General features: G+C 44.1%; 2 protein-coding genes across 2 annotated transcripts in view; both read left to right on the top strand.

The window, feature by feature from the left end:
- LOC311103823 (delphilin-like) overlaps nt 1-2395 on the top strand; it is a gene marked incomplete at both ends in the record, with an annotated part of 68705 nt that extends 66310 nt beyond the window's left edge. The window contains 5 exons of the mRNA XM_084145462.1: nt 785-874; nt 977-1106; nt 1347-1465; nt 2009-2173; nt 2312-2395. Coding sequence (XP_084001588.1) covers nt 785-874; nt 977-1106; nt 1347-1465; nt 2009-2173; nt 2312-2395 — 588 coding nt within the window. The remainder of the gene's footprint in view (nt 1-784; nt 875-976; nt 1107-1346; nt 1466-2008; nt 2174-2311) is intronic.
- Nucleotides 2396-6711: 4316 nt separating this feature from the next.
- Nucleotides 6712-19374, top strand: LOC311147417 (sodium/myo-inositol cotransporter 2-like; the record flags this gene model as incomplete). The annotated part of the gene is made up of 14 exons (XM_084184119.1): nt 6712-6741; nt 7059-7163; nt 7574-7633; nt 9765-9869; nt 10037-10142; nt 10512-10592; nt 11235-11440; nt 12218-12353; nt 12488-12595; nt 13594-13744; nt 13875-14043; nt 18163-18378; nt 18675-18846; nt 19145-19374. Exons 1-14 carry the CDS (start codon nt 6727-6729, stop codon nt 19372-19374), a joined length of 1860 nt encoding a protein of 619 aa, XP_084040245.1. The 5' UTR covers nt 6712-6726.
- Nucleotides 19375-19846: the final 472 nt, after the last annotated feature.

Below are 19846 nucleotides of genomic sequence, written 5' to 3'. Positions count from 1 at the left end.
GCCGCAGCCCGTCTGGCGTTCGACCTTCCCAAGTTCTCTCATGTCACCCCGCTCCTCCGCACACTCCACTGGCTTCCAGTTGAGGCTCGCATCTACTACAAGACCATGGTGCTTGCCTACAGAGCTGTGAGGGGAACGGCACCTCCTTACCTTCAGGCTCTGATCAGACCCTACACCCAAACGAGGGCACTACATTCATCCACCTCTGGCCTGCTAGCTCCCCTACCTCTACAGAAGCACAGTTCCCGCTCAGCCCAGTCAAAGCTATTTGCTGCTCTGGCACCCCAATGGTGGAACAAGCTCCCCCACGACGCCAGGACAGCGGAGTCACTGACCACCTTCCGGAGACACTTGGAAAAAAGTGGTTGTCCCACTTGCTATCATAAGTTGAATGCACCAATTTGTAAGTCACTCTGGATAAGAGCGTCTGCTAAATGATGTAAATGTAAAATTCTGATAAGATAAAACCAATAATAATAGTCTCATTCGGTGCTAAAAATGGAGAAGGTGGAAATGCGTTTGTTTGGTTTTACCAACCTTTTAGCTTGAGCCCCAGATACACCAGGAAGGTTAAGGATAGGCAGTAGCCCAAAGATGAAACACCTAAACAGCAATGAACAGGATGCTTTCATCTTCATCCATGAGCTGATTCACACCGTTTACCTAAGTGGAAAATAAAGATAGTGTTATTGTGGGTAACGTTTAGCCTTAAAGTGGTAATGTTGCTTTTTCAATCCTAAATTAAATACAAGCTATATGCTAACTGTGTCGGATGTTTCCTTAGTTTGTGCTGGCGATGGGAAACTATCTGAACAATGGTCAGCCTAAGACCGGCAACAAGACCACCGGGTTTAAGATCAACTTCCTCACTGAGGTAAGCTCCTCAGGGGTATTGGCCTGTATTCCTATTACATTTCTTTACTTCACTGTTGTTAACCAACAGACATTGTTACTAATGGACCACTGTTTCTTGTAGCTCAGCACCACAAAAACAGTGGATGGGAAATCTACGTTTCTGCACATCCTCGTCAAGTCACTGTGTCTTCACTTTCCCAACGTCCTGGATTTTGCCAAGGACCTCACCACGGTTCCCCTGGCAGCCAAAGGTAAACTGAGTAGCAGTTTTTTCATGTGCACATTTTATTTTGTGTGTCGGGTGTAGTGTTTCATGTATGTTGTGTTACATGTAATGTTTACCTATTGCGTGTCAATGAATAGATTAAATATGTAATCCAGTTTTTCCATAAGCACTCTTCCACCTTTGTTCTTCTTCCCCCCCCCCCCTCTCTCTCTCCCTCTCCCTCTCTCTCTCTCTCTCTACTATCTCACTCACTCACTCTCTGTAGTGAACCAGAGGACCATCACATCTGATCTGAATGACCTTCACACCACTATCCAGGACATCCGATCTGCCTGCCAGAAAATGCCTGCTACAGCAGATGACCGCTTCGCTGCAGTCATGAGTGTATCTTTCACAACAAACCTGAGAGAGAGAGAGAGAGAGAGAGAGAGAGAGAGAGAGAGAGAGAGAGAGAGAGAGAGAGAGAGAGAGAGAGAGAGAGAGAGAGAGAGAGAGAGAGAGAGAGAGAGAGATAGAGATAGAGATAGAGAGAGAGAGAGAGAGAGAGAGAGAGAGAGAGAGAGAGAGAGAGAATTATTTATTACAGGCTTCTATATTCACAGGTGTTAAAGTATGCATACTGTAAAATATTATACTTCGGTTCTCTTCATTCATACTTTCAATGTACAATGTGTGTGTTTGTAGGTTAAGTACATACAGTGTCCATGTTTGGATTGAATTTGCACTTTTCTCCTGAACACACATCCCTCTAGAATTGACCTATATTACTTGAATGCTTTGAACATCACTGACTCACTGTAGATATTCATAAGGTGCCTTTGACCAAGTCTCAAAGCCCTTTACATGGGGGTCTCTCACCCATCCACCACCAATGTGGACTGTAGCTCCTACCTCTGGCTGTTGTGTCCTTGACTTCACTCTGAGCAGGGCTTCCTGGAGAACATCCACCCAGCGCTACAGTCTCTGGAGTCCCTGCAGCAGAGGGCCATGGAGGAGTGGTCCAAGACAGCCTCCTTCTTCGGAGAGGACAGCCAGGCCACCAACACAGAGGCCTTCTTTGGGATATTTGCCGAGTTCCTCGCCAAGTTTGAGGTGAACCGCCTAGAGTTTGAAAGAGTCCTCTGAAATAGACAAGTATGTAGTGCTATCAAGAAGTGCTATCAAGATGGTAGTAGTAATGGTACTGCATGTGTTTGTCTTGTCTGACAATGTTTTGTTGTTGTTTTTCAGAGAGCTCTCAGTGAGAACCAGGCCAATGAGAACCCTCCTAGGAGTCCCAGGAGCCCAAGAATGGCCTCACCCCTGGCCTGGTGAACATAGAGACAGGCAGAAGGGTGGGCAGGCAGGCAGACAGGCACACACACACACTCTATCTCTCTCTCTCACACACACAGACAGGAGCGCATGCAAAAATCCACATACATACGCACGCACGCACACACACAAACACATGCACACAAACACACTCACAGTATTTCCATTTTTGTAATTCAAGATATTTATATTGTGGGGAATGAGGTTGTCTGCAGAGTTGAGGATACAGGGCTTTAATACATGACAGTGTAGTTTGGATGTCCAGCTAGTTTAACACCTCAAACTCTGTATGTTCCATGGCTATACAGTGTTCCTCTGGAACATACAAATTCAGCTATACTGGATCAATGGTTTTGCTTTTTATATACTTGTAAATAAAAATGTTATACCATTTATCTAAATGCAAAGATTAATGAAATGGAATAGGAAAGAGACTGACAACAGTTACTAGTTGAACCCAGCTGTCTGATATACTGTATATGAATGTTTGATACAATTATAGGCTAGAAAGATTAAGTCTACAGAACATGATCAGCAATGGTAAACAGAATACTGGATGGTTTACCTGTGGGATACCATGGTTTTGAGAGACATACAGATTTAATCAATTATTGCTAAAACATGTATTTGATACTTCAGCAGTTAAAAGAGATGACTGAATGTCTGTGTCAATGTGTATGATTTGAGAATTCAATGCTTATTATACATTGTACCATTTAAATATAACTGTAATGATGTAATACAGAAGATACATATTTAAGTAGTCAATTATCAAATGCTTTATAATAGTTTCATTTTTGAAATGATTTACCTGTTCCATATTTTTGTAAGCCACCCACCACACTGAATGTATTTACAAGTTATTTATTTTGTACCATATCCAGTGGACACTCATTGCACATCTACTAAAGAAAGGGAATGTTAAGAAAATGAAAAGAAAGATGGATGTACATTTATGCTGTTAAATATCTGTGCCTCTCTGTCTCTGATTGTGTTGATACTGATATGCGGTTAACGGGCAGTGTGCAATGTGCTATTATGAACAGTAGGAGGATTTGTTCATTTTTCTGGATAGTTTCTGCATACTGCACCTTCACTTTAATCTCTATAATTCAATGAGGGTACACACAACTTTCTTGAAGCACATTACTTAAAGGAATAGTTCACCCAAATTACAAAATGACATATTGGTTTCCTTACCCTGTAAGGAGTCTATGGACAAGGTAGGACAGCAATCCGTGCTTTGGTTTAGTTTCCCTGGCACTGTTTCCACATGCTAATGTTTTAGCATTTGTGGCACAAATCCCATTCAAATCATGGGACCGATATTAGCATTTTTTATTTATCATGTCCAAATAATCCCAAAGTATCTAAAATTGATTGTGAAGCTCAACAATGTCACTTATACAGTAGATGATTTGAACATGATGCGTGAAAATGATAATATCGGTCCCATTACTAGAATGGATTTGTGCCACAAATGCTAAAATGTTAGCAGTACCAGGGAAACTAAACCAAAGCATGGATTGCCATCGTAATTTGTCCATAGACTGCTTACAGGGTAAGAACACCAATATGTCATGTTGTAATTTGGGTGAACTATCCCTTAAACATGCAGTAACTCTATTGACTTTAATGACATAGGATATTAATACTTAACTTTATCAAACCATGTTTCAACATATCATTGTCATTTGATATGGACTGATTGTGTAACATGGATGTTTTCAACCCAAACATGGAGGACATTTTACATATTCAATTAGAGCAACACTGGCCTCCAGCTTTTCAGACATTCGTTACATGAGAGAAATAGGATAATTTTTGTGCATAATTTCAAATTAATAAAATAAGGCAAATGTAAGAAGACGTACTGATAATGTTATTAATTACATGTCGATAAGTTATTGCCATCATTTGTTTTCAAACGGCATGATCTTAATTTCTGACTTTGTCATCTGGATAGCTATACATATTCAGCAATGTGTTCTGGAAGTCGTTGCTCTCGGATAAGTCTATGTTTTGTATTGTAACAGCCAACGCTGACAAATATAAACATTAAGAACATTTTCCTGAATTACTGTCTTTTTCCTAAATACAGCTTTTTACAACCTGAGTTATGCAAGTGATTTAGTAGTGGAAATGTCTGTGTGATCATCAGTGAGTTTGTTGTCTCTATTGTAGTGATAAGAGTGCTATGAAACATTGATAAGAGTGCTATGAGGAATTGTGAGCCAAAAGCCTCCAGTTTAATCTGATTGTTGTGGATAGGTATTACAGTAAAACACTAGTACTGTAGAGTCTGAAGAGCTCTGGTCAGTGTAGTGACAGATCTAACTAATCTTATAATTTAGCAGAACGAAGAGTGTCTTATCTGCACATGTTTGTAAAATTATTGTTACAGAGTATGTTTACTAGTTCAGTAGACACACACACACACTCACACACACAATTGCTCTGGTTTACAACTCAACCAACAACTATCATTCTACTATTAACTCTGGGCAGATGTTGTGCAACGTCGCTGTTCACTGGTAATAAAACCCTTACAGTTTAACCATCTAGTGTTGTCATATATAAGTAGACGGTGGAGTTTGATCCTCTGGTCAGAAAGGAGACCTAGACTGGACTGGAATTTTCATTGAGATGAGAAGTGTTTGAGGCTGAATGTACAATATACACCATGTGAACTGCCATAGGACCGGCCAACTGGAATTAAACCCTGAGTCTGACTACCCGCTGACAGGTGAGTACTGTATGGTTCAGTACTCTTAAATGCAAGGTGACGATTGTCCTTGAGTTAGTGTTTGGTGTGAGGATATTGTATGAATGGTGTGTGGGAATTAAAACATGGACTGTAGAATAGTTGGTCTCTCTTGATAACACTTTACACTGTGGAGCTTCTCAGCATACACTGAGTATACAAAACATTAAGGAAACCTGCTCTTTCCATGACATAGACTTACCAGGTGAATCCAGGTGAAAGCTATGATCCCTTATTTATGTCACTTGTTAAATCCACATCAATCAGTGTAAATGAAGGGGAGGAGACAGGTTAAAGAAGGATTTTTAAGCCTTGTTGAGACAGTTGAGACATGGATTGTGTATGTGTGCCATTCAGAGGGTGAATGGGCAAGACAAAAGGTTTAAGTGCCTTTGAACAGGGTATAGTAACACCGGCTTGACAGTTTCTCGTGTGTATCAAGAATGGTCCACCACCCAAAGGACATCCAACCAACTTGGCACAACTGTGGGAAGCATTGGAGTCAACATGGGCCAGCATCCTTGTGGAACGCTTTCGACACCTGACAAATTGAGGCTATGAATGAGGATAATGTATAAACTCTGGTCAGGGTCCAGTGTGTATAGTGTAAAACCTGTATGTGTATGTATGTGTGTGTTTCGGAGGGGTTGGGTTAAAATGGGAAGTCACATTTTGGTTGGACCTTGTGTGCAATTGAGCAATAAAGTGAACTTAATCTAGTGAATGAAGTGTTTGGAGGTTCTATTGTGATTAGAATCAACAATGACTACATTTCCCACACCAGCAGGAGACGCAATCACTCCCTGAGAATTCCAGTGACCTTTGACCCTACAGTATGGCTACCACCCAGGGGACCAGCGTGCCCCCCTCCCAATCCCCAAGTGTAGGTGTACCCACCCTGGTCACCGTAGACATTGTGGTGCTCGTTGTCTACTTCCTCCTTGTGCTGGCTGTGGGCCTCTGGGTAAGTAAGAGAAAACTTGGGAAATGGCACCCTATTGCTATGTAGCTGGCCAAAAGTAGTGCACTATATAGGGAATAGGATTCAATTTGTAAATGATTTGAACCAGATGCTATTCAGTAGCTCTGGTGAGATTTACTGAAACATGTCACGTGTTCTATTGGGATAATTTTTTGTGTTGCTCCACAGTATATCCTTGCATCTGAATCTCAAAGTAGATTTGTTCTACTTCAGAACACTCCTTCAGCACACTAATTCAGCACACTCCTTCAGCACACTAATTCAGCACACTCCTTCAGCACACTAATTTTGCACACTCCTTCAGCACACGAATTGAACACACTAATTCAGCACACTACTTCAGCACACTCCTTCAGCACACTAATTCAGCACACTCCTTCAGCACACTAATTCAGCACACTCCTTCAGCACACTAATTCAGCACACTCCTTCAGCACACTAATTCAGCACACTACTTCAGCACACTCCTTCAGCACACATTGAAGTCTGAATAGAGAATTCGTCTAACAGCCAGTCCTTCCCTTCCAGTCCATGTGGAAAACCAAGCGGAGCACGGTGGATGGATACTTCCTGGCAGGAAAGAGCATGTCCTGGTGGCCAGTGAGTGAAAAGAAACAGAGATGTTGCTATGGAAACTACACACAAATTACATCCACTCAGTATGTTGAATGGATTCCAGATGTTTGATGCCAAGAGGAAACCATGTTGATTTATTCCAGGACCAAACCAGATGGTGAAACAAAGCAGCCCTTGTATTGTTATTGGGGTGAAACTGCGATTTTATATGGGGAGATATGAATACAATGGGGTTGGCTTAAAGTCAGACATTGTTGTATTGTCACTCACTCATTCTGTCTGTCTGTCTGTCTGTGTCTGTCATTCTCTCTCTCTTTATCTCTCTTACACTCTCTCTGCAGGTGGGCACCTCTCTGTTTGCCAGTAATGTGGGTAGCGGCCACTTCATGGGCCTGGCAGGCTCAGGAGCGGCAGCGGGCATCGGTGCTGTGGCATATGAGTGGAACGTAAGACCATGAAATTGGACATTATAATTCACTTTAAACTGGGCATAAAATGTGTGAATCTCTATTACAGATGTAGGATCTTAATTTGATCACCCTGTAGCAGGAGAACTTTCCTGCAATGCAGGCAATTTTGGTTTAAAAAGGCTTCTGAAGTTTGTAATTTCCACTTAGAAATTTCAGACTAGATTTTTCCCTCACAAAAAAAGTATCAACCCCTACAAAAATCTCCATTAATTATAATCCACATAATAATTCAAATTTCCTGTTGCTGCAGGATTAATTAAGACCCTACATCTGTACATTATTTTGATAGGAAATACAGTATGGTTTAATGCTAACTTAAAAATACTACTTTTTTATACTAAGTTTAGCTTAAATCACTTACAAGTATCAATGTCTCTGATTGGCAGGGGATGCTGATGGTGCTGCTCCTGGGTTGGCTTTTCCTGCCCATCTATATTGCTTCCGGGGTGAGAGGTCAACCAACACCTTTCTGTCAGTGTACTGTCTGTACTACTGAAATATCACACAACCCACGAGTAGGCCTACTGAAATTCTATGCAACATCAAAAAGCATTGTGCCTATTTTACTTAGTACACCAGATTAGTACCTCACTTTCCTCTCTGTGTACTGAGACACAACACATTCCTCTCTGTGTACTGAGAACCAACACTTTCCTATCTGTGTACTGAGAACCAACACTTTCCTATCTGTGTACTGAGAACCAACACTTTCCTCTCTGTGTACTGAGAACCAACACTTTCCTCTCTGTGTACTGAGACACAACACTTTCCTCTCTGTGTACTGAGATGCAACACTTTCCTCTCTGTGTACTGAGACACTTTCCTCTCTGTGTACTGAGACGCAACACTTTCCTCTCTGTGTACTGAGACACTTTCCTCTCTGTGTACTGAGAACCAACACTTTCCTCTCTGTGTACTGAGACACTTTCCTCTCTGTGTACTGAGAATCAACACTTTCCTCTCTGTGTACTGAGACACTTTCCTCTCTGTGTACTGAGATGCAACACTTTCCTCTCTGTGTACTAAGATGCAACACATTCCTCTCTGTGTACTGAGATGCAACACATTCCTCTCTGTGTACTGAGACGCAACACTTTCCTCTCTGTGTACTGAGATGCAACACTTTCCTCTCTGTGTACTGAGACGCAACACTTTCCTCTCTGTGTACTGAGACACTTTCCTCTCTGTGTACTAAGACACTTTCCTCACTGTGTACTAAGACACTTTCCTCTCTGTGTACTGAGACACAACACTTTCCTCTCTGTGTACTGAGACGCAACACTTTCCTCTCTGTGTACTGAGACGCAACACTTTCCTCTCTGTGTACTGAGAACCAACACTTTCCTATCTGTGTACTGAGAACCAACACTTTCCTCTCTGTGTACTGAGAACCAACGCTTTCCTCTCTGTGTACTGAGACACAACACTTTCCTCTCTGTGTACTGAGATGCAACACTTTCCTCTCTGTGTACTGAGACACTTTCCTCTCTGTGTACTGAGACGCAACACTTTCCTCTCTGTGTACTGAGACACTTTCCTCTCTGTGTACTGAGAACCAACACTTTCCTCTCTGTGTACTGAGACACTTTCCTCTCTGTGTACTGAGAATCAACACTTTCCTCTCTGTGTACTGAGACACTTTCCTCTCTGTGTACTGAGATGCAACACTTTCCTCTCTGTGTACTAAGATGCAACACATTCCTCTCTGTGTACTGAGATGCAACACATTCCTCTCTGTGTACTGAGAACCAACACTTTCCTCTCTGTGTACTGAGAACCAACACTTTCCTCTCTGTGTACTGAGACACAACACTTTCCTCTCTGTGTACTGAGACGCAACACTTTCCTCTCTGTGTACTGAGACACTTTCCTCTCTGTGTACTGAGAACCAACACTTTCCTCTCTGTGTACTGAGACACTTTCCTCTCTGTGTACTGAGAATCAACACTTTCCTCTCTGTGTACTGAGACACTTTCCTCTCTGTGTACTGAGATGCAACACTTTCCTCTCTGTGTACTAAGATGCAACACATTCCTCTCTGTGTACTGAGACGCAACACTTTCCTCTCTGTGTACTGAGATGCAACACTTTCCTCTCTGTGTACTGAGACGCAACACTTTCCTCTCTGTGTACTGAGACACTTTCCTCTCTGTGTACTAAGACACTTTCCTCACTGTGTACTAAGACACTTTCCTCTCTGTGTACTGAGACACAACACTTTCCTCTCTGTGTACTGAGACGCAACACTTTCCTCTCTGTGTACTGAGACACTTTCCTCTCTGTGTACTAAGACACTTTCCTCACTGTGTACTAAGACACTTTCCTCTCTGTGTACTGAGACACAACACTTTCCTCTCTGTGTACTGAGACGCAACACTTTCCTCTCTGTGTACTGAGACGCAACACTTTCCTCTCTGTGTACTGAGACGCAACACTTTCCTCTCTGTGTACTGAGACACTTTCCTCTCTGTGTACTGAGACACATTCCTCTCTGTGTACAGAGACACTTTAGATCACAGTAGTGCTAACTTTTTCAATCATTAATGTTCTGTTCTGTCTGTTCCCTTTATCATGCAGGTGACAACCATGCCTGAATACTTGCAGAAGCGATTCGGGGGGAAGAGAATACAATTATTTATAGCTATTTTGTATTTATTCATTTACATCTTCACAAAGATATCGGTAAGTAAAATCAAAACACTTCTTTGTATCTCATCAGCTATTTACTTTCTCAATACAACATTGGTTTTGATGTGAATTTATTGTATGAATTGAGATCGATTGCTCCGCTGCTGCAACCTGTGCGTGTACGTGCGTGCGTTGTGTGTGTGTGCCTTGTGTGTGTGTAGGTGGATATGTATGCTGGGGCAGTGTTCATTCAACAGGCCCTGCAGTGGAACATATATTTAGCTGTTGTGGTGCTTCTGCTCATCACTGCTCTCTACACTGTAGCAGGTACCCTTCTATACTCTCTCTCTCTCTCTCTCTCTCTCTCTCTCTCTCTCTCTCTCTCTCTCTCTCTCTCTCTCTCTCTCTCTCTCTCTCTCTCTCTCTCTCTCTCGCTTTCACTCTTTCACTCATTTTCTCTCTATATATCCCTTTCACTCATTTTCTCTCTATATATCCCTTTCTCTCTTTCACTCTCTTCCAAAACAATCCGATTTTGTTTCCTAAAGACTACCAGTTAAAGCATACAGCCAAATACAACAACCAAACAACCCTAATTGAAGTATCAAAGTATCAGGCCTATGGAAAACACTCAGTTTGTCTGTGACAGATGATGTATGTCCAGTACTGGTTCAGTGTTGTGTTGTGTTGTTTCAGGTGGTCTGGCAGCAGTCATCTACACAGACGCTGCCCAGACTGGCATCATGCTCATAGGAGCACTCACCCTCATGGGCTTCAGTAAGTCTCCTACTCTTACAATGGTCAATACTGGATCTGCTTTGGTGCTGTGTTGATTGGTGGCTACTGTATACACTGAGTATACCAAACATTAGGAACACCTTCCCAATATTGAGTTGCCCTCAGAATAGCCTCAATTCGTCAGGGCGTGGAGTCTAAAAGGTGTCAAAAGCGTTCCACAGGGATGCTGGCCCATGTTGACTCCAAAGCTTCCCACAGTTGTGTCAAGTTGACTGGATGTCCTTTGGGTGGTGGACCATTCTTGATACACACAGGAAACTGTTGAGCGAGAAAAACCCAGCAGCACTGCAGTTCTTGACACAAACCGGTGTGCCTGGCACCTACTACCATCTACACTGATTGAAGTGCCATCAATAAGGGATCATAGCTTTCACCTGTATTCACATGGTCAGTCTATGTCATGGAAAGAGCAGGTGTTCGTAATGTTTTGTATACTCAGTGTATGTATCAAATACTTTGTCTTTAATCAGAATAAATAGTTTTCAACTAGATTTTATTGTCAGTTATAGATTTTCATGTTTTTCACTCTCTTTATAGGTTAGACTCTGTACAGTACAGTACAGGGCAGTACAGTGCAGTACAGTTTGCCTAACTGTCTAACTCTGCCCTACTCCTGTGGAGGTTTCGCTGAGGTGGGGGGCTGGAACGCCCTCCTAGAGCGGTACGCTATGGCCATCCCCTCGGTCCGTGACCCCAACACCACTTGTGGCATCCCCCGGGATGACGCCTTCCACCTGTTCCGTGACCCCGTGACCTCTGACCTGCCCTGGCCGGGCATCCTCCTAGGCATGTCCATACCCTCCATGTGGTACTGGTGCTCAGACCAGGTAACAGTGACACTGCTCAGGGACAGTCACTAGTATTTACCTCTATACCAGGCAGTGTCAGAGGAAGGCCCTACAAATTGTCAAAGACTCCAGCCACCTTAGTCATAGACTGTTCTCTCTGCTACCACATGGCAAGTGGTACCGGAGTGTCAAGTCTAGGTCCAAAAGGCTTCTTATCAGCTTCTACCCCCAAGCCATAAGACTCCTGAACAGCTAATTAAATGGCTACCCGGACTATTTGCATCGTCCCCCCCATAGTCACTTTAACTCTACCCACATGTACATATTACCTCAATTACCTCGACTAACCTGTGCCCATGCACATTGACTCTGTACCGGTACCCCCTGTATATAGCCTTGCTACTGTTATTTTACTGCTGCTCTTAATCATCAATTTTTTTACTTAACACTTATTTCTCTTAAAACTGCATTGTTGGTTAAGGGCTTGTAAGTAAGCATTTCACTGTAAGGTCTACACCTGTTGTACTCGGCGCATGTGACAAATACGATTTGATTTGATTTGACTAGATGGCCAAGAGAACAAGATCTGAGGTATCAGAATTGATACACCTTAAAGGGGAATGGAAACACTAGGCTTTAGAACACCATCTAACTGTAAATCGCCATATTGCCATTGTTCCATCACTGGCAGGAGAGTTTTGATACACCTTAATAATAAAACAGATGGATTGTTTAAGTGCTCTATAGACTTGGGAGGCACATTCAGCTTCTCTGTCAAAAGTTCCAGTCACTGATCCTGTGTTGTGTTGTATCCAGGTGATAGTGCAGCGCTCCCTGTCTGCTAAGAACCTGCTCCATGCTAAAGGAGGCTCCCTGCTGGCTGCCTACCTCAAGATCCTGCCCTTCTTCATGATGGTCCTGCCTGGCATGATCAGCAGAATACTCTACCCAGGTACAATGTCCTAACTGCTACGCTTTGGTAGTACCTCTAGAGTGGATACTGTATCCAGGTAAAACCTGTTGATACCACCATCAAACAGAAAGGAGACAGTGTATGTACAGCAGTGTTGTTGTTGTTGCGTCTAGACGAGGTGGCGTGTGGTGACCCTGATGTGTGTACTGAGGTGTGTGGGAACCCAGTGGGCTGTTCAGACATCGCCTACGCCAAACTGGTTATGAAGCTACTGCCCTCAGGTGAGGAAGTCTTCTTCTCTCTGTAACATTGTGTATATCTGTCTTTCTCACTTCCTGTACACACAAACATCTGCTGTGCGTTTCTTTCACTCTCTAGCCCTGTTTATACCTGGTTATTTTTCTCCCCAATTTCGTCATATCCAATTACGATCTTGTCTCATCGCTGCAACTCCCCAACGGGCTCGGGAGAGGCGAAGGTCGAGTCATGCGTCCTCTTAACCCAGAAGCCAGCCGCACCAATGTGTCAGAGGAAACACTGTTCAACTGACGTCCGAAGTCAGCCTGCAGGCGCCCGGCCCGCCACAAGGAGTCGCTAGAGCGCGATGAGCCAAGTAAAGCCCCCCCCCCGGCCAAACCCTCCCCTAACCCGGACGACGCTGGCCAATTGTGTGCCGCCCTATGGGACTCCCAGTCACGGCCGGTTGTGACACAGCCTGGGATCGAACCAGAGTCTGTAGTGACGCCTGCGATGCAATGCCTTAGACCGCTGCGCCACTCGGGAGTAAACCTGGTTCTAACATGCAGCCTTTGTCCTGATCTTGTGCACATTCTGATTGTGCCCAAATTTTTTGTAAAGTGTAGACGATTAAAAGATGCATTGCGATCTGATTGTACTCAGATCTTATGAGTGTAAACGGACAATATCAGGACAAGATCAGGTTGAAGGCCGCATGTTAACGGCAGGTATAAACAGGGATTCTGTCTCTCTTTCAAATATACACATATACACTTCATGCAATGCGCACTGCAGAGAACACCGGAAGAAGAATTATCACTGTGAATTATTGTAATGCTTGTTTATGTGTCAATTAATCCCATAAGGGATGGGTTGCCAACTGCCGATTTGACACGAAAATAAAATGTCATTCAAATTTCATACACACATGCATGTGACCTTACACATTCTCCCTCTTTCACTCTCTCTTTCTCTCGCTCTCTGTCTTTCTCGCTCTCTCTGTGTACTCTCCATACTCCTGTGTCTCTCTCTTGCTCTCCAGGTCTGCGTGGTCTGATGATGGCGGTGATGATCGCTGCTCTCATGTCCTCCCTCACCTCCATCTTCAACAGCTCCAGCACCATCTTCACCATGGACCTGTGGAGGCACATCCGGCCCCGTGCCACCGAGTGGGAACTCATGCTTGTGGGAAGGTACACATACACATGCAAATGGACAAATGAATGAAATCACACACACATGCACACACACACCATCATCCCCCCCACCCCCACCCCCACCCACATACACACACACCATCATCCTGTGTCCTATCCTCCTCAGGATGTTTGTGCTGGTTCTGGTGGCGGTGTCAGTGCTGTGGATCCCTGTGGTCCAGGCCAGTCAGGGAGGACAGCTTTTCATCTATATCCAGTCCATCAGTACCTACTTCCAGCCTCCTGTTTCCATCGTCTTCCTGACTGGATGCTTCTGGAAGAGGACAAACGAGAAGGTGTGTGCGTGTGTGTGTTGGGGATTAAACCTGGCACCGACGAAGATGGCGACCTCGCAACTAGCTCTTAGGAAACTTTGAAGTATTTTGTTTTTTTATGTATTATTTTTTATATTATTAGCTCAGAAAGTGTTTTGTATCATTACATACAGCCGGGAAAAACTATTGGATATCAGAACGGCGGTAACTCACCAGCATTACGACCAGGAATACGACTTTCCCGATGAAGATCCTTTGTTTGCTTTCCCCAGGGCAATTGAACTGATTCTAGCGGCTGACCCAAAACATCGCCGGCGGAGGAGAGACACTCGGAGCGGCCTGCTGGTTCGACTTAGGAGGCGTGCTCACCACCCACCGCTTCTAAGTATACTACTCGCTAATGTTCAGTCTTTGGATAACAAAGTCGACGAGCTCAGGGCAAGGATTTATTTCCAGAGAGACATCAGGGCCTGTAACATACTTTGTTTCACAGAAACATGGCTCTCTGGGGATATTCTGTCGAAATCGGTCCAGCCAGATTCAGTTAATCGCGCAGACAGAAATAAATATCTCTCCGGGAAGCAGAAGGGTGGAGGTGTGTGTTTCATGATTAACGACTCATGGTGTAATTGTAGTAACATACAGGAACTCAAGTCCTTTTGTTCACCCGACCTAGAATACCTCACAATCAAATGCCGACCGTATTATCTCCCAAGAGAATTGTCTTCGGTTATTGTTACAGCCCTGTATATCCCCCCTCAAGCCGATACCACGACGGCCCTCAAAGAACTTCACTGGACTTTATGCAAACTGCAAACCACATATCCTGAGGCCGCATTTATTGTAGCCAGGGATTTTAACAAAGCAAATTTGAGGACTAGGCTGCCGAAGTTCTATCAACATATCGACTGTTGTACTCGGGCTGCTAAAATTCTCAAGCATTGCTATTCAAACTTCCGGGATGGAGGCTGCCGAAGTTCTATCAACATATCGACTATTGTACTCGGGTTGCTAAAATTCTCGAGCATTGCTATTCAAACTTCCGGGATGGTTATAATGCCCCCCCTCCCGCCCTCCTTTTGGCAAATCTGACCACGACTCCATTTCGCTCCTCCCTTCCTATAGGCAGAAATTCAAACAGGATGTACCCGTGCTAAGAACTATTCAACGCTGGTCTGACCAATCGGAATCCACGCTTCAAGATTGTTTTGATCACGCGGACTGGGATATGTTCCGGGTAGCTTGCGAAAATAATTTAGACGAATACACTGAAACGGTGACTGAGTTTATCAGGAGATGTTGTGCCCACTGTGACTATTAAAACCTACCCTAACCAGAAACCGTGGATAGATGGCAGCATTCGCGCAAAATTGAAAGCGCGAACCACCGCATTTAACCATGGCAAGGTGACTGGGAATATGGTAGAATACAAACAGTGTAGCTACTCACTCCGCAAGGCAATTAAACTGGCAAAACATCAGTATAGAGACAAAGTGGAGTCGCAATTCAATAGCTCAGACACAAGATGTATGTGGCAGGGTCTACAGACAATCACAGACTACAAAAGGAAAACCAGCCACGTCGCCGACACCGACGTCTCACTTCCAGACAAGCTAAACACCTTCTTCGCCCGCTTTGAGGATAACACAGTGCCACCGACGCGGCCCACTACCAAGGGCTCTCCTTCTCCGTAGCCGACGTGAGTAAGACATTTAAGCATGTTAACCCCCGCAAGGCTGCCGGCCCAGACAGCACCCCTAGCCGCGTCCTCAGAGCATGCACAGACCAGCTGGCTGGTGTGTTTACGGACATATTCAATCTCTCCCTATCCCAGTCTGCTGTCCCCACATGCTTCAAGATGGCCACCATTGTTCCTGTACCCAAGAAAGCAAAGGTAACTGAACTAAATGACTATCGCCCCGTAGCACTCACCTCTGTCATCATGAAGTGCTTTGAGAGACTAGTCAAGGATCATATCACCTCTACCTTACCTGTCACCCTAGACCCACTTCAATTTGCTTACCGCCCCAATAGATCCACAGACGATGCAATCGCCATCACACTGCACACTGCCCTATCCCATCTGGACAAGAGGAATACCTATGTAAGAATGCTGTTCATTGACTACAGCTCAGCATTCAACACCATAGTACCCTCCAAGCTCATCATTAAGCTTGAGGCCCTGGATCTGAACCCCGCCCTGTGCAACTGGGTCCTGGACTTCCTGACGGGCCGCCCCCAGGTGGTGAAGGTAGGAAACAACATCTCCACTTCACTGATTCTCAACACTGGGGCCCCACAAGGGTGCGTGCTCAGCCCCCTCCTGTACTCCCTGTTCACCCATGACTGCGTGGCCAAGCACGCCTCCAACTCAATCATCAAGTTTGCAGACGACACAACAGCAGTAGGCTTGATTACCAACAATGACGAGACAGCCTACAGGGAGGAGGTGAGGGTTCTGGGAGTGTGGTGCCAGGAAAATAACCTCTCACTCAACATCAACAAAACAAAGGAGATCTCCAGAGAGTGGTGCGGTCTGCCAAACGCATTACCGGGGGCAAACTACCCGCCCTCCAGGACGTCTACAGCACCCGATGTCACAGGAAGGCCAAAAAGATCATCAAGGACATCAACCACCTGAGCCACTGTCTGTTCATCCCACTATCATACAGAAGGTGAGGTCAGTACAGGTGCATCAAAGCTGGGACCGAGAGAATGAAAAACAGCTTCTATCTCAAGGCCACCAGACTGTTAAATAGCCATCACTAGTACATTAGAGGCTGCTGCTGCCTATTGAAATCACTGGCCACTTTAAGAAGTGGAACACTAGTCACTTTAATAATGTTTACATATCTTGCACTACTCATCTCATATTTATATACTGTATTCTATAATATTCTACTGTGTCTTAGTCCATGCCGCTCTGTCATTGCTTGTCCATATATGTAAATATTCTTAAATTCCATTCCTTACTAGATTTGTGTGTATTGGGTATATGTTGTGAAATTGTTAGATATTACTTGTTAGATATTACTGCACCGTCAGAGCTAGAAGCACAAGCATTTCGCTACACCCGCAATAACATCTGCTAAACACGTGTATGTGACAAATAAAAATTGATTTGATTTGAGAGAGAGAGAGATGGGGAGAGAGAGAGAGACGGGGGAGAGAGAGATAAAGAGAGAGAGACGGAACAGAGAGAGAGAGGTAGAAAGTGTAAGTACAGAATAGAGTATGTGAGGTTCTTGTTGTGTCTGTAGTGAAGGTTTGTAGTGAAGGTGTCTGTCGTGAAAGTGTCTGTAGTGAAGGTTTGTAGTGAAGGTGTCTGTAGTAAAGGTGTCTGTAGTGAAGGTTTGTAGTGAATATGTCTGTACTGAAGGTATGTAGTGAAAGTGTCTGTAGTGAAGATGTCTGTAGTGTAGTGAAGGTGCCTGTAGTGAAGGTGTCTGTAGTGAAGTTTGGAGTGAAAGTGTCAGTAGTGAAGTTGTCTGTAGTGAAATTTGTAGTGAAGTTGTCTGTAGTGTAGGTGTCTGTAGTGAAGGTGTGTGGTGAAAACATGTGTAGTGAAAACATGTGTAGTGAAAATATGTGTAGTGAAAGTGTGTAGTGAAGTGTGTGTGTAGTGAAGCTATGTGTAGTGAAGGCATGTGTAGTGAAGGTGTGTGTAGTGAAAATGTGTGTAGTGAAAATGTGTGTAGTGAAGTTGTGTTTAGTGAAGTTATGTGTAGTGAAGTTGTCTGTAGTGAAGTTGTGTGTAGTGAAGGTGTCTGTAGTGAAGGTGTATGTAGTGATTTGTAGTGACGGTGTGTTTAGTGATTTGTAGTGAAAATGTGTGTAGTGAAGTTGTGTGTAGTAAAGTTATGTGTAGTGAAGGTGTCTGTAGTGAAGTTATCTGTAGTGAAGGCATGTGTAGTGAAGGTGTATGTAGTGAAACTATGTGTAGTGAAGTTGTCTGTAATGAAAGTGTCTGTAGTGAAGTGGTGTGTAGTGAAAATAGGTGTTTACATCTGAAAATAGACTGTTCTTGGTTGTTCACCTACAGGAATGAAATGCTGCTCAATTTGCAATCAGATTGCAGTACCAATCAGATGTATTGAAAGATGATGTAGAGATGAAATGTCCCTCCTTTGTGTTCTGCAGGGGGCTTTCTGGGACCTGTTCCTGGGCCTGCTGGTGGGCGGTGTGAGGATGGCCCTAGACTTCATCTATCCCTCACCACTGTGTTACCAGGAGGACAGCAGGCCTGATGTGGTGAAACACGTCCACTACCTCTACTTCTCCACCATGCTGTCTCTGCTCACCCTGGTGGTGGTGGTGGGGGTCAGCCTGGCCACGGAGAAACCCAGCCCAGAGCAGGTGAGGTGAGGGGAGGGGAGGGGAGGCTGGGGAGTGCAGAGGGACCAGAACTACAAAACAGAACTCAAAGACAGTATCTTGATTGTGATTGTGAATTGTGTATTTGAACAAATCAACCTATTGATTTCAACGACACTGTGATAAATTAAGAATTTGCATCTACAGTACTGTATAAATCAAATATAAACTTGAGATAGAAGGGGACAGTGTTTTCTAACTGTGAGCACGATATGGCCTGTTACTGTAGGCCTATCACTAACCGTTGCTGTGTTTGTGTTGTTGTTGCTACGGAACAGATCAGCCGCCTCACCTGGTTCACCAGATTTGATAAGGTGGAGAAGAGCAGTGGAGCTCTGGAGACAGTAGATACTGTGACTAGTGCTACAGAGACCAAGGAGAGTGCAGAGCAGGAGATAGAAGACAGAGAGCAGGAGAAGACTAACGGCGAGGCACACCTTCAGAGGAAAGGTGGGTAGTGTTGTCCCTTGTTAGGTAGTAGTAGGCTAATACTGGTAAGTTGCTTCAACAATTCTAAGGACCATGTTTCATACAATACTCACAATCCCAGTGCTTGAAGTGGACTGAAATAGGTGCCAGCACTTATTTTGGGTGCCAGTACTGTTTATATTTAGGTAGAGGAATATTTTTAAGCCAGTAATATTCTATAAGAGATGCTGGTACTCAAAATTGAGGCGCAAGTACTGGTGTGTTCCAGCCCAAGTCAAACACTGCCCATACACATATACCCACACTTCTCTCTCCCCAGACTCTGTCTCCTCAGTAGCCAGTGTGAGGAGCCAGTCCAGGCTAAAGGCCGCCCTCTACTGGCTGTGTGGGATGGAGAGGCAGAAGGAGGGTGACAGCGCTCCCCAACCCCCTCCTCTTCTCGACCCCGCTAGCTCTCTGGAAGAGGACCCATGCCTTAGCCACATGGTCGACGCCAACCTCATCATCTGCCTCGCCATCGCCGTCTTTATCATTGGCTACTGGGCCTAGTGAGGAATTCTCAACAGCCAATGATATTGGCAGGGACAGGTGGAGCTTGGCCATTGCTGCAGCCAATCGGCAAGCATCATAGGAGTGTCGCTGAGGTGTCACAGCAAAGGCTGTTATTTATTATTGTATAATAGCAATGTATAGTTTTGATTGGCAGTGTTTAAATGGGTGTGATGCCTCTCAACATGCTACATTTATTATAGTTCTTATTAATTGTATACATTCCACAGTTGTGGAAAAAGTACCCAATTGTCATACTTGAGTAAAAGTATAGATACCTTAATAGAAAGTTACTCAAGTAAAAGTGAAAGTCAGCCAGTAAAATACTACTTGAGTAAAAATCAAAAATATTTGGTTTTAAATATACTTAAGTATCAAATGTAAAAGTATATAAATCATTTCAAATTCCTATTATTTAGCAAAGCAGACGGCACAATTGTCTTGTGTTTTAAAATGTCGAATAGCCAGGGGC

Source organism: Coregonus lavaretus (genome assembly GCF_964263955.1).
Source record: "Coregonus lavaretus genome assembly, chromosome: 2".
Lineage (NCBI taxonomy): Eukaryota > Metazoa > Chordata > Actinopteri > Salmoniformes > Salmonidae > Coregonus > Coregonus lavaretus.
Note: the sequence above shows the minus strand (reverse complement) of the source record. Positions and strands in the feature narration are given on the sequence as shown.